General features: G+C 46.1%; 1 protein-coding gene and 1 pseudogene across 1 annotated transcript; both read right to left on the bottom strand.

The window, feature by feature from the left end:
* Positions 1–4,769: 4,769 nt before the first annotated feature.
* LOC617475 (coagulation factor VIII-associated 1-like) lies at positions 4,770–6,824 on the bottom strand. Its single transcript, XM_002699699.7, has one exon. It carries the CDS (start codon positions 6,810–6,812, stop codon positions 5,703–5,705), a length of 1,110 nt encoding a protein of 369 aa, XP_002699745.1. The 5' UTR covers positions 6,813–6,824; the 3' UTR covers positions 4,770–5,702.
* An 886-nt stretch (positions 6,825–7,710) lies between these two features.
* Positions 7,711–8,642, bottom strand: H2AB2 (H2A.B variant histone 2; annotated as a pseudogene).
* Between the last annotated feature and the right edge of the window lie 6,975 nt (positions 8,643–15,617).

Genomic DNA, 15,617 nt, shown 5'->3' with positions numbered 1-15,617 from the left:
GTCATTTCTGTAACTCAGTATAGCTTGACTCCCACCCACTTCTTTTACATTGCTTTTGGAAAATATATTACATTTTATGTTACAGACCTAACAGTACACCATATACATGCTATTGTATATATTTAACATATTATTATATGTATTATTTTATACATTTAAAAAATCAGTTCACAGAAAATAACAAAAGTTTACAACTATGCTGTCTTTTATAATTACATAAACACCTTTCTTGGTGCTGTCTTGTGTGTGTATTTGTGTTTGAATTGCCATCTGCAGTCACTTGCTTCCAGCTTGAAGAACTTCCATCAGTATTTCTTGTAAGGCAGGTCTGCTAGCAACAAATTCACTCAGTGCTTGTTTGTTTACTTTGTAAATGTCTTTATTTGCTTTCCTTTTTTCAAAGATAGATTTGCTGAATATGGGGTTGCTGGTTTACATTTTTTACTTTATCACATTGAATATGTTATCCCAACGCATTGTTTCCTCCAGAAGTTGACTGTTAATCTTATTGGAGTTCCCTTTTAAGAGATGAATCATTTTTTTCTTGTTATATTCAAGATTTTCTCCATGACTTTTATTATTTCTTTGACTTTCAGAACTTTTACTATGATGCATCTGTTTGGGAATCTCATTATCCTTATCCTACTAGAAGTTTATTGAGTTTCTTGGATGTGTAGGTTATTGGTTTTCAATTTAGGGAGTGTTCTGTTATTATTTATTTGGACATTTTTTTCTACTATTTTCTCTCTCTCTTCTCATTACTCCTATGTTGGTACACTTGATGGTGTCCCACATTTCTCAGAGACTCTGTTCGATTTTCTTCATTCTTTATCTGTCCTGTTTCCGCTTGCATAATCTCTATCGAACTGTCTTCAAGTCTGCTAGTTCTTTCTTGTTCTAGTTGAAATACACTGAGCCCTTCTAGTGAATTACTTATTTCAGTTATTGTACTTTTCAACTCCAGAATTTCCTTTTGGTTCTTCTTCCTATCTCGTATGGATATTCTATATTTGATATAACATTGCCACCATATCTTTTACTTTTTAAAGTATGCTTTCCTTTAGTTTTGTGAACATATTTGTAAGGACAATTTTGAAGTCTTTTTCTATTAAATCTGACATCTACTTGCTATTTCAGGCAGTTTGCATTGCCTACTTTTTCCTCCCAGTGTGTGAACCATATTTTCTTCTTTGTATGTCTCATAATTTTTTTGTTGGAGGCTAGCCATTTTAGACAATATATTGTAGTCACTGTTGAGTATTGGTCCATTACCCACCCCAGGGTTGGTTATTGTTTATTATTATTTAGTGACTAGGTGGATTATACCAGTAAAGTCTATCCCCACGCTCCCCCACCCTTGCCCCACACATTGTTAAGCCTCTTACCTATTACCCTGGAATGACAGTGATATTGACAGGATTCTCTTTGCTTGACCACATCCAGCTGTTAAAAGTCCATGAATTGCCAGCTGATTACTTACTCTCTTGTCTTCATCAAAGCCTTGGGAGCATAAATTGTTCTTCAAAGGAATTCAACCAAATTGTGGCTTCTTTGAAGAATAGTTTCTGAGTTCATGCTTGATATTTGTTCTGATCCCAGGAAGGCTCATAACTGGCTAAGTCTGCAGTTTCATTAAATCCACAAGTTTCACTGTCTTTTCACTATGACCTCTGTTGTTCTTGAGACTGTCCTTAGGTTTGAATTTCTCCATGTTGTAAATAAAATCAGTTCCTCTGGGAAGAGATTAGGAGCTATCTGTTTTTTTGGTCTGTGCCTCCTTTTGGGTAAAATCTCTGAGCCATGGCTCTGGAACTGGGGTTGGGGACAATGGAAAACTTCTGAGTGACACTCGTGCTCTAGGACTTGAACATTTGGAAGGGGACATCCGCCTGAAGTGGAACCACTGACTCATGAGCCAGAGAAAGAACAAGATGATCAGGACCGCAGTCTTCTCAAACCATCACACCCAAGGTGCACTTTCAGTCTGGTAAGTGGGAACTGAGTGGAAGAAGGGAACTTTCACTTCTCCACCACACTTGCCTGGGACTCAGCCTCATCAGCACACAGCTGGAGTCAGGATTAGACATAATGACATACTGCTCCTCCCAGGAAGAAAGCCCTCTGACTACAAGTCAAGGGAAGAGAAAGTGATTGCAATCTGAAGCGGAGCGCTGAGTCTGAGTAGCGGGCAGGTGGGAAGGAAGGAGTGTCCTTGGTTCAAATACGACAGTTGTTTGCTTTTTTTAATAAAATTTTTATAGATTTTGATATGTGTTTCTCCATTTTCTGTTTGCAGGAGACATTCATTTCACATATTCCAAAAGCTTAAAATCTCACTAAGAAATTTTAACATATTACTCTTCTGAAAAATATACTGTGACTTGTTTACAGACTTTCACTTCTTTCCATTGGCAACTACTGGGCCCAGTCTCAAATATGCTCATCAGTAGAGTCTTTTTTCTTCAGAGTTAAAAAAAAACCCACAAAAAGCAAGTCTGCTAAGGATAGTTCAAGAATTCTTTCTAGGTTGAGAATATTTAGCCAAAGAACTGCATTAAAAAATACTGGCATTAAGTTTTTTCTTTTTCCTTGAATACGTTTGTTAATTATTTGAAGTATAGTTGAACTCAACTGTTCATTTTCATTTAGTTTTAGAATTATTGTTCTATCGTTGGTTTTATTTATATTTTAATATGAAACCATTAACATGATTACAAAAGTCAACATTATTAAAAATAAAAAACTTCCCCCTTTCACCCCTTGTAGCCAACCAATTTTGTTTCTGGCTTACCTTTCTGTTTCTTCAATAGAAACAAGCATATACATATATATAATATATATATATATATATATATATATATATATATATATATATATATATATAATTGAGGGACAAAGGATCAAAATCCCAATGGAAAAAAATGTGTAAAATAATAAAGTGAATCTATTTCAGAAATATTAGCTATTGCTCTGCATTATATGTGGTAAATATTTTCTCCCAGTTTGCTGTCTTTTTACTTTGTTTATGGTGTTTTTTTTAACCATGTAAAAGTTTTGATTTAAAAAAATTTTAATTAAGTCAAATTTACCAATTTTTAATTTTATTACATCTGGTTTTAAATTGTAGTTAGAAAGTATTTCTCTTCACTTAGGCTACAGAAGAATTTTCTAATGTTTTTGCCTGATGCTGTATGGTTTTATTTTTTAGTATTTAGACCCCTATACATTTGAAGTTTATTTTTGTGTATGGAGTGAGATATGAATCTACTTAATTTTTTAATAAATAGCTTTTCAGTTGTCCCAGAACCATTTATTAAAATGTCCATCATTTCTATAGAGATTTGAGATGCTATCTTTGTCTTAAACTAAACTTTATGTGTATCTGGGTATACTTTTTGACATGCTATTCACTCCACAGGTGTGTTTGTCTATTGCTACACCACTACCCTACTGTTTTACCTAAAGATGCCTTATTGTATATTTTATTTTTTATAATTAAAGTTGGATTTGTGAAACATTTAAAGAAATTACTGTCTTGGGTCTTAGTTGCAGCATGTTGAATCTTTCCTTGTGGTAGGAGGGCTTAGTTGCCCCTTGGCATGTGGGATCTTAGTTTCCCAACCAGGGTTTTTACCCACGTCCCCTGCATTTTGGGGCAGATTCTAAACCAATGGGCCACCAGGGAAGTCCTGATTGTATATTTTAATATCTTATCAGACTACTTTTCCCTTATAGTTTTTCCTTTTTAGTGATTTCCTGGCTATTCTTTTAAAAATATTTATATTAATTTGCTTGGCTATACCAGGTGTTAGTTGTAGCACGTGGGATCTTAGATCTTCACTGAGGCATGGTGTGGTATGTGGGACCTAATTCTCTGACCAAGGATCACATCTGGGTCCCCTACACTGGGAGCTCAGAGTCTTAGCCACTGGACCACCAGGGAAGTTCCTGGGTATGCTTTCTTGTTTTTTAACAGATTGATTCTGTTGTTTTCCTTTCTCTGGAGAAGGTAAACACCGCTTGTATATCCAATACCAGCATCTTTGGGATTCCCTTCCCCCACCTACTCTAAGCAAGCCTCTAAGGAGGTTTTCCCTTTCGCCCAATCCCAAATGCTCTCACCAGGCACACTCCATAATTCATTCGTAAGCATTCTTGTCCTAAGGATGGTAAGGGAGGCAGCCAGGGCTGAGTGTCCCAGAACAAGCAAACGCACAAGGGAGCATGCACCCTTACCACCTTGGCAGTAAGCGGGACTGGACTTTCAGGGCTTGGAAGGACCCTGCTTGGCAGCCATGTGAGAGCACAGGAGGGGTGCCTGCATCTGTCTCCAATGGGCTCCGCTATACTTGCTTAGCCACTGTTACCACACTGCTGAAATAGAGGTACCAAAAATGCCCTAAAAGTCCGACCAATTTGGGGGCACTTATCTCATACAACATTCCACATATTCCCCCTCCCCACCAAACCCACAAAAGCAAGATCGAGTCCCAAACTGAGTGCTTAAATCTCACCCCAAAAGATTACTGCTGTCTATAACCTCAGCCTCAAGGACGCATTTTCCCAAACTGAATGGCTGAGAATGAGAATATATTCTAAAGAGTTCTTGTCATCACACTCAACACTAAAGAAAATTTGAGAAAACAGCTAAGTCAGTTTGCATGTATCATTTGGACCAGAAATATAGTGTTTAAAAATGGAACACCATCCTGTTTTTGGGGGCCAAGGGGACAGTCTGGCATATATGTGATCACACTAGACCAAAGAAGCATGTTGATTTTATATATTTGAGTTAAAGGAAGATTTGTAGAAGGATCTGTACTACAAATAAAACTTGTCCATGTGGATTACCCAGACCTCTCGGAACAACTGCAACTGAAAACTCCAGTGCACATATGACACCTTTGTGCTGGAGCTCACCCCTCCCTCACCCCTACTCCCAGGCCAACCCCTTTCGCACCGAAAACATACACACTGTAGCTAAGGACCACATCGCAAATGTTCTCTGTAGATTCAAAGGCACAGTGGCCATTTCGAGTGAACGAATCCACCTCGGATCTAAAAGGAAACTATCTGTGCTTCTACCTTCTGACAGCTAGATAAAATCCCCATTTTACAGAGGAGCTCAATCTAAACTGCAAGTCAGGAGTGTCAGAAAGGCTTTATCATAGATTGAGGGCTGTAGTGACAACCGTGGAGGACTGAATACAATGATTCCAATGAATACTATGTATGAGGCGCATGAAACAAAGGAGGAACTGGGCGATCACGCAGGCAGACATCGGAATATGCTAAGGAATCACTGTCACCATGAAAAGATCATGCAGCTAGAGTTCTGAGCCAGAGCTATTCAAATAAATCCTGTGTGAAACAAGGATGTTGGGAAAGGGGAGCTTTGGTTGGGGGGGAGTTGGGTGAAAGGGACCCAAGGGATTCTCAAGTTTATGTTGAAATTTCTGGTGAGGTGAGCTGTGTCCTCCGATTCTATTATATGGTTTGTTTTTTTTTTTCCCTTTTCCTGCCACTGTCATGGAAACAAGGTGACTTTAGTCAACTACATTCCTCCGGTGGCAAGACAAGTAAGATACATTGCAGAGGCAGAAGCGCCGGGATCAAGATCTTTCATGCTCCCGCAAACGCTCAGGCTGGTGCGTGAGTTTCGGGAACAGGCACAGCGTGGCTGGGTTCCTGTCAGGGATTCGTCAGATCCCCTGGCCTGACGGGGAGACGGTTTCCTGCAGAACGAGGTGCAGGAGGTGGTTCTGCTCGGCGCTCAGCAGGGGCCACATCTCCACCTGCAGCAACTTGACGGCCTCTGTGTCCTTCTCGTGTGTGGCCATGACCAAGGACTGTAGCAGCAGAAAGAGCTCCTCGGGCAGCGGGCCGCTGCTGTCCTGCCCGTGGCCGTCAAAAGCCTCCCAGGCGTACTTCTCCAGGGTGTGCGCGTGCTCCGGCAGGAGCTTGGCCGGCGGCGGCTGCAGGAGCAGCAGCAGCAGCACGCGGGACACCTCGCAGCGGACCAGCACGTCGGCGAAGGCACCCAGCGCGGCCGGGGCGGCGGTGGCTGGCTGCCCAGCGCTGGGCGGGAGCACCGGGGCGAGGGCCGCGGGGGCGGCGGGCTGCGGCCCGGGCGGTGGGGGCGGCGGCATCAGGGGCTGCGGCGGGGGGCCGCCAAACTCCTGCGCCAGGCGCTGCATGCGCGTGAAGAGTGCCAGCGCGCTGCTGTAGTCCCGCGCCAGCAGCTGGCAGGACGCGGCATGGCCGAGCGCCTGCAAGGCGGCCAGGGGCAGCTGGGGCAGCTGCAGCTGCGCGGCGCGCTGGAAGTGGCCGGCGGCGGCAGCCGGCTGGCCCAGGTCGCGCAGGGAAGCCGCCAGCTCGAGGCAGAGCGCGGCGGCTGCGGCCGGCTGCCCGAGCTCCAGGTGCAGGCGCACGGCGGCGCCCAGCGCGGCGGCGGCGGCCTGTAGGGCCTCCCCGGCGGCGGCGGGGCAGGCCAGGCGCTGGCGCGCGTCGCGCTCCTGCTGCAGAAAGAGGCGCGCGGCCTCGGTCAGCGCCAGTGCCTCGCCGGGCCCGTGGAAGAGCGCCTGTTGGCAGCGCGCCACCGCCAGCTGGCACCAGGCCGCGTACGGCAGGCACTCCTGGGCGCGCAGCTCACGGCCGAGCTGGGCGAACTGCTCGCCGGCCTCCGCCACGTTCGGCTTCCGCAGGAACCGCTTCTTGAGTTTGTTGGACACCTGGCGGTAGCGCGCCAGGAAGTCCCCCGGCTCGGGGCCCGGGCCCGCGCCACCGCCAAGGCCGGCCGCGGAAGCCGCCATCTTCGCCTCCCTGGCCCTTCCAGGCGCGCTGACGCAACCGGGCGGCGACAGGCGACGTGCCCTGCGTCCGGCTCGGGCCCACAGCGCGACGGCGCCCGCGCGGCCGCCCAGATACTCCCATCGCCGGGGTGATACGCAAAAGAGCGGGCGCGGAGGCGGGGCCATGAGTGGCTGCAGGCGCCATATGCAAATCGGAGGACCTGGGCCGGTCCTGGCTGGGAGCCCGCTGTTGCTAGGTGACAGCTTGCTCCTGCAGGTTGCCTAGCAGGGCATTTCCTGGCATCCCTAAAGGCACACGACCAAAAAGTCAACTGGTGACCCTGCGTGACCCTGATTCAACTTTGCATAATTGCGGGTTGTGTCCCGCCCACCCCAGTCCCCATTCCGCCGCAGTCTCGCGGTCTAGGCCCCTGCCCCAATGGGTATCTAGGCCCTATGGCCATGGGAACCCCTGTCAAGCACGCTGTCCACCGTCCCTGCATTCCACGCCGCGAGGCGGTCGGTCACTTTGGCACCTTCACCCCACCACGACGCCGTCCTCTCGGTCTTGAACGTCACCCTCAGGACCCCGGTCCCTCTGGGGACTTCGCCTGGCTCCTACTTGCTCAGAGCCAACGGGGGAGCCTTCTTTTCCCCGGCCTCCCCCCAGACCCCACTCCACTGCACCCCCGCCACAGCCAGCCTCTCTCACCAGGGTCACCGCATGCGCTGTCACCGTGGGCGACCGCTCCTCTCTGCCTGCCATCCCCGACTCCACCCGTACCCACAACACTCCCCCCTCTGCTCTAGCCAGACCCCCGACCCCTACCTCTCCAAGGAGGGGTGTCCCACCACCACTTCCCAGGCCAAGTGACTGAAGCACACACAGGGATGTCTTGAAACTCTTTGATTGATTCGACATGACTGGGCCTGAGACACCGGGCTGTGCAGTCGGTCAGTGAGCAGACCTGGCGCCCGACAGCTAGGGGGAGGAACCGAGGACCCAGGGTTGAGCAGCTAGTGCCAGGCTGGGGCCAGCAGGGAGATGGTTGTCATCCCAAAAGAGCCATTGAGCAGAGCGTTGTGGTGGACCGCTGTGCCACGAGTTCTGGGGTGATGTGCCTCTGACCGCTGTTCTGGGCCTTGTTGCCTGCCAGCCCCAGGACCTTGGCAGTTAGGTGGTGCATAACGGCTGCTAGAAAGATGGATGCAGAGGAGTTCAGGTGGCGCTCCATGTGTCTCATGGAGAAGGATAGCTCGGCATGGGCGGTGCGGAAGCGGCGACCAGATGACCTTTGACGGCCCCTTTCATGCTGACCGTTGAGCCTGCTTTCTCTGAGGCCTCGCTTTGCGGTGCAATGGGATGAGGTGTGACGGGATGATATGCGATGAGATGAGATGCGGTGGGATGAGTCAGCTGGTCCCAACCTCTCAAAACAACCGGTACTCTCAGACCTCTACTCCATATCCTAGCAACCATGAGCCGGCCCCTCATTGGTCAGGGCGCACGTTCTGTGACAGGTAGACTCCCCTGAGATCACTGCTTTCCCATGCCCCCCACCCCACCCACCTCCGCAGGCCTGAATCTGCAAAGAAATGGCGCTGGCAGAATCCTGCTCACCCTGCCCATCGGACCCTCTCTTTGTCGGAACTCTCCCTTCCCACGGGAGGAGACCTTTATACAGAGAAGGCAGCAGACCACCCAGTGGCACCAAGTATATGCTGGCAGTGCTGGGCCATCATCACCACTGTGTCTAGTTCCAAAACTTTGGCACCACCACAAGGAGAAACCCCTGTACCAGCCAGGCGGTCACTCCCCACTGCCCCCTCCTGCAGTTTTCCCCACCCCATCCTACCTTGCATAGTTCTCAGGCAACCAACCACTCATCAGCTTCCTATCAACAGCCCTTTGCCTGTTCTGGAGACTTCCTAGAGATGGAGGCATACAATAAATAGGTGGCCTTCTGTGTCTGGCTGCTGTCACTGAGCATAGGGCCCATGCATGTGGTAGCACGAATCAGCACTTCTTTCCTTTTCCTGGCTGAATAGTTTTCCACTGTATGGCTAGACCACACATGTTTTCTATATGCTCAGCAGTGGATGGACATTTGGGTGACTTCTCCCTTGTGCCTACTGTGGTGGACATTCCTCTATGGGGTTCTGTGTGAACGCCTGTTTTCAACTCTTTGGTATGTATGTCCATGAATAGATTTATGGTTTTTTTTTTCAAGACTCTTAATTCTATTACATTGATCTATGTGTCCATCCTTATGCTAGTACCACACAGTTTTGATAGCTGCAGCTTTGGGGTAAGTTTTGAAATCCGGAAGTAGGTGTCCATCATGCCTTGGTACACTGTCCCAAAATATATATTGTTAGTCTGTTTCCTGGCCTTCCTGAAAGGGACCTAGAGGTTTTTAGTCGATGTGATTTTGAATTAGGAGAATACCTTTTGGGGCCTATCGGACACTGGTTCTGATCTCACACTAATTCCAAGATGCCCCAAGTGTCACTATGGTCCATCAGTCATAGTAGGAGTTTATGGAGGTCAAGGGATCAATGAAATTTTAGCTTAGACCCACCTCCATTGGGTGCAGTGTGAAGCCAAACCAATCCTGTGCTTGTCTACACAGTTCTGGAATGCAAAATTAGGATAGACATATTCAGCAGCTGGCAGAGTCCACAACTCATCTGTTCCCTGACCTGCAGATTGAGGGCTATTTTGGCATGGATGGCGAAATGGAAGCAATTAGAATTGCCTCTATCTAGAAATATAGTAATGGAGAAGGCAATGGCAACCCAATCCAGTACTCTTTCCTGGAGAATCCCATGGATGGAGGAGCCTGGTAGGCTGTGGTACATGGGATCACGAAGAATCTGACCCAACTGAGCAACTTCGCTTTCACTTTTCACTTTCATGCATTGGAGAAGGAAATGGCAACCCACTCCAGTATTCTTGCCTGGAGAATCCCAGGGACGGTGGAGCCTGGTGGGCTGCCATCTATGGGGTGGCACAGAGTCAGACACGACTGAAGCGACTTAGCAGCAGCAGCAGCAGCAGAAATATAGTAAACCAAATCAATGCACATACCTGAGTGGATTTCAGCGATTTGCAGTACCATCAAGGGCTACAAACATGCAGGAGTGATGATTTCCTCCATATCCCCATTAAAGTAGCCTATTTGGCCCGTACAGAAAACAGATGGTCTTGGAGAATGAGAGTGGGTTTTCATTAGCTTGACCAGGTGGTGATTTCAATTTCAGGTACTTTACCAATGTAGTTTCATTGCTTGAGCAAATTGACATCTCCAGTGCCATGCTACCTGCCCCCTTCATGGATCACAGCCTTGTCATGGTGACGGCAGTTGCATAACTCAATGAAGCTATGCCATGCAGGCCCACTGAAGACGGATCAGTCATATTGGAGAGTTCGGACATATTGTGGTCCACTGGAAGAGGAAATGACAACCCACTCCAGTATTCTTTCCTCGAGAACTCCATGGACTATAGGAAAAGGTAAAAAGATATGACACCAGAAGATGAGCTCCCCAGGTTGGAAGGTGTCCAATATGCTACTGGTGAAGAGTGGAGGGCAATTACTAATAGTTCCAGAAAGAATGAAGTGGCTGGGCGAAAGTGGAAACAACACTCAGTTGTGGATATGTCTGGTGCTGAAAGTTAAGTCTGATGCTATAAAGAACAATATGGCTAGGAACAATATTGCATAGGAAGGTTAGGTCCATGAATCAAGTTACATTTCATGTGATCAAGCAGGAGATGGCAAGAGAAAACTTCGACATCTTAGGAATCAGTGAACAAAATGAACAATGGGAATGGGTGAATTTAATTCAGATGACCATTATATTTACTACTGTGGGCAAGAATCCCTTAGAAGAAATGGAGTAGCCCTCATAGTCAACAAAAGAGTCTGAAATGCAGTACTTGTGTGCAACCTTAAAAATGACAGAATGATCTCAGTTCGTTTCCAAGTAAACCATTCAACATCACAGTAATCCAAGTCTGTACCCTAACCACTGATGCCAAGTAAGTTGAAGCTGACTAGTTCTATGAAGACCTATAACACCTTCTAGACCTAACACCAAAAAAAAAAAAAAAAGATGTTCTTTTCATCACAGGGGATAGGAATGCAAAAGTAGAAACTCAAAAGACACCTGAAATAACAGGCAAATTTGGCCTTGGTGTACAAGATGAAGCAGGGCAAAAGCAAAGAGAGTTTTGCCAAAGGAACACACTGGTCATAGCAAACATCCTCTTCCAACAACACATGAGATGACTCTACACACTGACATCATCAGATGGTAAATACTGAAATTAAATTGATTATACTTTTTGCAGCTAATGATGCAGAAACTCTGCATAGTCAGCAAAAACAAGATGTGGAGCTGACTGTGGCTCAGATCATGAGCTCCTTGTTGCAAAGTTATGCATAAATTGAACAATGTAGGGAAAACCAATAGGACATTCAGATATGAAAAAAGTGAAAGTGAAAGTGAAGTCGCTAAGTCATGTTCAACTCTTTGCAACTCCATGGATTGTAGCCCAAGGAATTTTCCAGACAAGAGTACTGCAGTGGGTTGCCATTTCCTTCTCCAGGGGATCTTCCTGACTCAGGGATCAAACATGGGTCTCCTGCACTGCAGGCAGAGGCTTTACCTCTGAGCCACCAGGGAAGCCCCTAACCTAAATCAAATCCCTTATGATTATACAGTGGAGGTGATGAATAAATTCAAGGGATTAGATGTGGTAGACAGAGTGCCTGAAGGACTATGGACAGAGGATCATAACATTGTACAGTAGGTGGTAACCAAAACTATCCCCCCCAAAAAGGAATGCAAAAAGGTGAAGTGGTTGTCTGAGGAGGTTTTACAAACATCTGAGAAAAGAAGACAAACAAAAGGCGAAGGAGAAAGGGAAAGATATACCCAACTGAATGCAGAGTTCCAGAGAATAGCAAGAAGAAACAAGGAAGACTTATTAAATGAACAGTGCAAATAGAGGAAAACCACAGACTGTGTGGATCACAGCAAACTGTGGAAAATTCTTAAAGTGATGGGAACACTAGACCACCTTACCTGTCTCCTGAGAAACCTGTATATAGGTCAAGAAGCAAGAGTTAGAGCCAGACATGGAACAACAGACTGACTCAGAATTGGGAAAGGAATGTGACAAGAATGTATATTGTCATTCTGCTTATTTAACTTATACGCAGAGTACATCATGTGAAATGCCAGGCTTGATGAATCACAAGCTGGAATCAAGATTGCTGGGAGACATGTCAACAACATCAAATATGCAACTGATACCACTCTAATGGCAGAAAGCAAAGAGGAACTGAAGAGCTTCTTGATGATGGTGAAAGAAGAGGGTGAAAAAGCTGGCTTAAAAACTGACTTTGTAGCATCTGCTCCCATAATTTCATGGCAAATAGAAGGTGAAAAATGTGTATGTAGTGACAGTTTTCCTCTTGTTGGGCTCCAAAATCACTGTGGATGGTGAGTGCAGCCATGAATTTAAGAGATGCTTGCTCCTTGAAAGAAGAGCCATGGTAAACTTAGTTCAGTTCAGCTCAGTTCAGTCACTTAGTCGTGTCCGACTCTTTGCAACCCCATGAACCGCAGCACTCCAGGCCTCCCTATCACCAACTGACAGAGTCTACCCAAACCTATGACCATTGAGTCAGTGATGCCATACAACCATCTCATCCTCTGTCATCCCCTTCTCCTGCCCTCAATCTTTCCCAGCATCAGGGTCTTTTCCAATGAGTCAGTTCTTCACATCAGGTGGCCAAAGTATTGGCGTTTCAGCTTCAACAACAGTCCTTCCAATGAACACCCAGGACTGATCTCCTTTAGGATGGACTGGTTGGATCTCCTTGCAGTCCAAGTGACTCTCAAGAGTCTTCTCCAACACCACAGTTCAAAAGCATCAATTCTTTGGCGCTCAGCTTTCTTTATAGTCCAACTCTCACATCCATACACGACTACTGGAAATACCATAGGCTTTGACTAGACCGACCTTTGTTGACAAAGTAATGTCTCTGCTTTTTAATATGCTGTCCAGGTTGATCATAACTTTCCTTCCAAGGAGTAAGCATCTTTTAATTTCATGGCTGCAATCACCATCTGCAGTGACTTTGGAGCCCCCCAAAATAAAGTCTGACACTGTTTCTACTGTTTCCCCATCTATTTGCCGTGAAGTGATGGGACTACTTGCTGAATGTTGAGCTTTAAGCCAACTTTTTCACTCTCCACTTTCACTTTAATCAAGAGGCTCTTTAATTCTTCTTCACTTTCTGCCATAATGGTGGTGTCATCTGCATATCTGAGGTTATTGATATTTCTCCCAGAAATCTTGATTCCACCTTGTGCTTCCTCCACCCAGCGTTTCTCATGATGTACACTTCATGTAAGTTAAATAAGCAGGGTGAATATATACAGCCTTGCCGTACTCCTTTTCCTATTTGGAACCAGTCTGTTGTTCCATGTCCAGTTCTAACTGTTGCTTCTTGTCCTGCATACAGGTTTCTCAAGAGGCATGTCAGGTGTCTGGTATTCCCATCTCCTTCAGAATTTTCCACAGTTTATTGTGATCCACACAGTCAAAGGCTTTGGCATAGTCAATAAAGCAGAAATAGATGTTTTTTCTGAAACTCTCTTGCTTTTTTGATGATCCAGCGGATGTTGGCAATTTGATCTCTGGTTCCTCTGCCTTTTCTAAAACCAGCTTGAGCATCTGAAAATTCATGGTTCACATATTGCTGAGACAGTGTATTAAAAAGCAGAGACATCACTTCGCTAAGGTGGGTATAGTCAAAGATATGGTTTTTCCAGTGGTCATGTACAGATGTGAGAGTTGGACCCTAAAGAAGGCTTAGTGCTGAAGAACTGATGCTTTCAAAATTTTGTTGATGGGGAAGACTCTTGAGAATGTTTTGGACTGCACGGAGATCAAACAATTGAATTCTACAGGAAATAAACCATGAATATTGATTAGACTGCAGCCGTGAAATTAAAAACGCTTGCTCCTTAGAAGAAAAGCTACGACCAACCTAGACAGCATATTAAAAAGCAGAGACATTACTTTGCCAACAAAAGTCCTTCTAGGCAAAGCTAGGGTTTTTCCAGTCATAGTCATAGTCACATATGGATGTGAGAGTTGGACTATAAAGAAAGCTGAGCTCCAAAGAATTGATGCTTTTGAAGTGCAGTGTTGGAGAAGACTCTTGAGAGTCCCTTGGACTGCAAGGAGATCCAACCAGTCCACCCTAAAAGAGATCAGTCCAGGGTGTTCATCAGAAGGACTGATGTTGAAGCTGAAACTCCAATACTTTAGCCACCTGATGCAAAGAACTGACTCATTGGAAAAGGCCCTGATCCTGGAAAAGATTGAAGGCAGGAGGAGAAGGGGTGAACAGAGGATGAGATGGTTGGATGGCATCACCGACTCAACGGACATGAGCTTGAGTAAACTGTGGGAGTTGGTGATGGACAGGGAGGCCTCATGTGCTGCAGTCCATGGGGTCACAAAGAGTCAGACACGACTGAGTGACTGAACTGAACTGAACTGAACTGATTCATTAGAACGACTGATGCTGAAGCTGAAACGCCAATGTTTTGGCCACCTGATGGGAAGAGCAAACTCACTAGAAGAGACCCTGGTGCTGGGAAAGGCTGAGGGCAGGAGAAGAGGGTGGCAGAGATGGTTAGGTAGTATCACCGACTCAATGCCCACGAGTTTGAACAAACTCCTGGAGATAGTGGAGGACAGGGAAGTCGGGAATGCTGCAGCCTATGGGGTCACAAACAGTCGGGCACAACTTAGTGACTAAACAACAGCAACAACTACAGTGCTACCAGTATGGACCTACTTAGCTAACAAGTGCCTTTTTCTCCATCAGAGATCAGATCAGATCAGTCGCTCAGTCGTGTCCGACTCCTTGTGACCCCATGAATTGCAGCACGCCAGGCCTCCCTGGCCATCACCAACTCCCGGAGTTCACCCAGACTCAACGTCCATCGAGTCAGTGATGCTATCCAGCCATCTCATTCTCTGCCGTCCCCTTCTCCTCCTGCCCCCAATCCCTCCCAGCATCAGAGACTTTTCCAATGAGTCAACTCTTCCCATGAGGTGGCCAAAGTACTGGAGTTTCAGCTTTAGCATCATTCCTTCCAAAGAAATCCCAGGGCTGATCTCCTTCAGAATGGACTGGTTGGATCTCCTTGCAGTCCAAGGGACTCTCAAGAGTCTTCTCCAACACCACAGTTCAAAAGCATCAATTCTTCGGCACTCAGCCTTCTTCACAGTCCAACTCTCACATCCATACATGACCACAGGAAAAACCATAGCCTTGACTAGATGGACATTTGTTGGCAAAGTAATGGCTCTGCTTTTGAAGATGCTATCTAGGTTGGTCATAACTTTCCTTCCAAGGAGTAAGTGTTTTTAAATTTCATGGCTGCAGTCACCATCTGCAGTGATTTTGGAGCCCAGAAAAATAAAGTCTGACACTGTTTCCACAGTTTCCCCATCTATTTCCCATGAAGTGATGGGACTGGATGCCATGATCTTCGTTTTCTGAATGTTGAGCTTTAAGCCAACTTTTTCACTCTCCACTTTCACTTTCATCAAGAGGCTTTTGAGTTCCTCTTCACTTTCTGCCATAAGGGTGGCGTCATCTGCGTATCTGAGGTTATTGATATTTCTCCCGGTGATCTTGATTCCAGCTTGTGTTTCTTCCAGTCCAGCGTTTCTCATGATGTACTCTGCATGGAAGTTAAATAATCAGGGTGACAATATACAGCCTTG

This window comes from Bos taurus, chromosome X (genome assembly GCF_002263795.3).
Source record: "Bos taurus isolate L1 Dominette 01449 registration number 42190680 breed Hereford chromosome X, ARS-UCD2.0, whole genome shotgun sequence".
Lineage (NCBI taxonomy): Eukaryota > Metazoa > Chordata > Mammalia > Artiodactyla > Bovidae > Bos > Bos taurus.
Note: the sequence above shows the minus strand (reverse complement) of the source record. Positions and strands in the feature narration are given on the sequence as shown.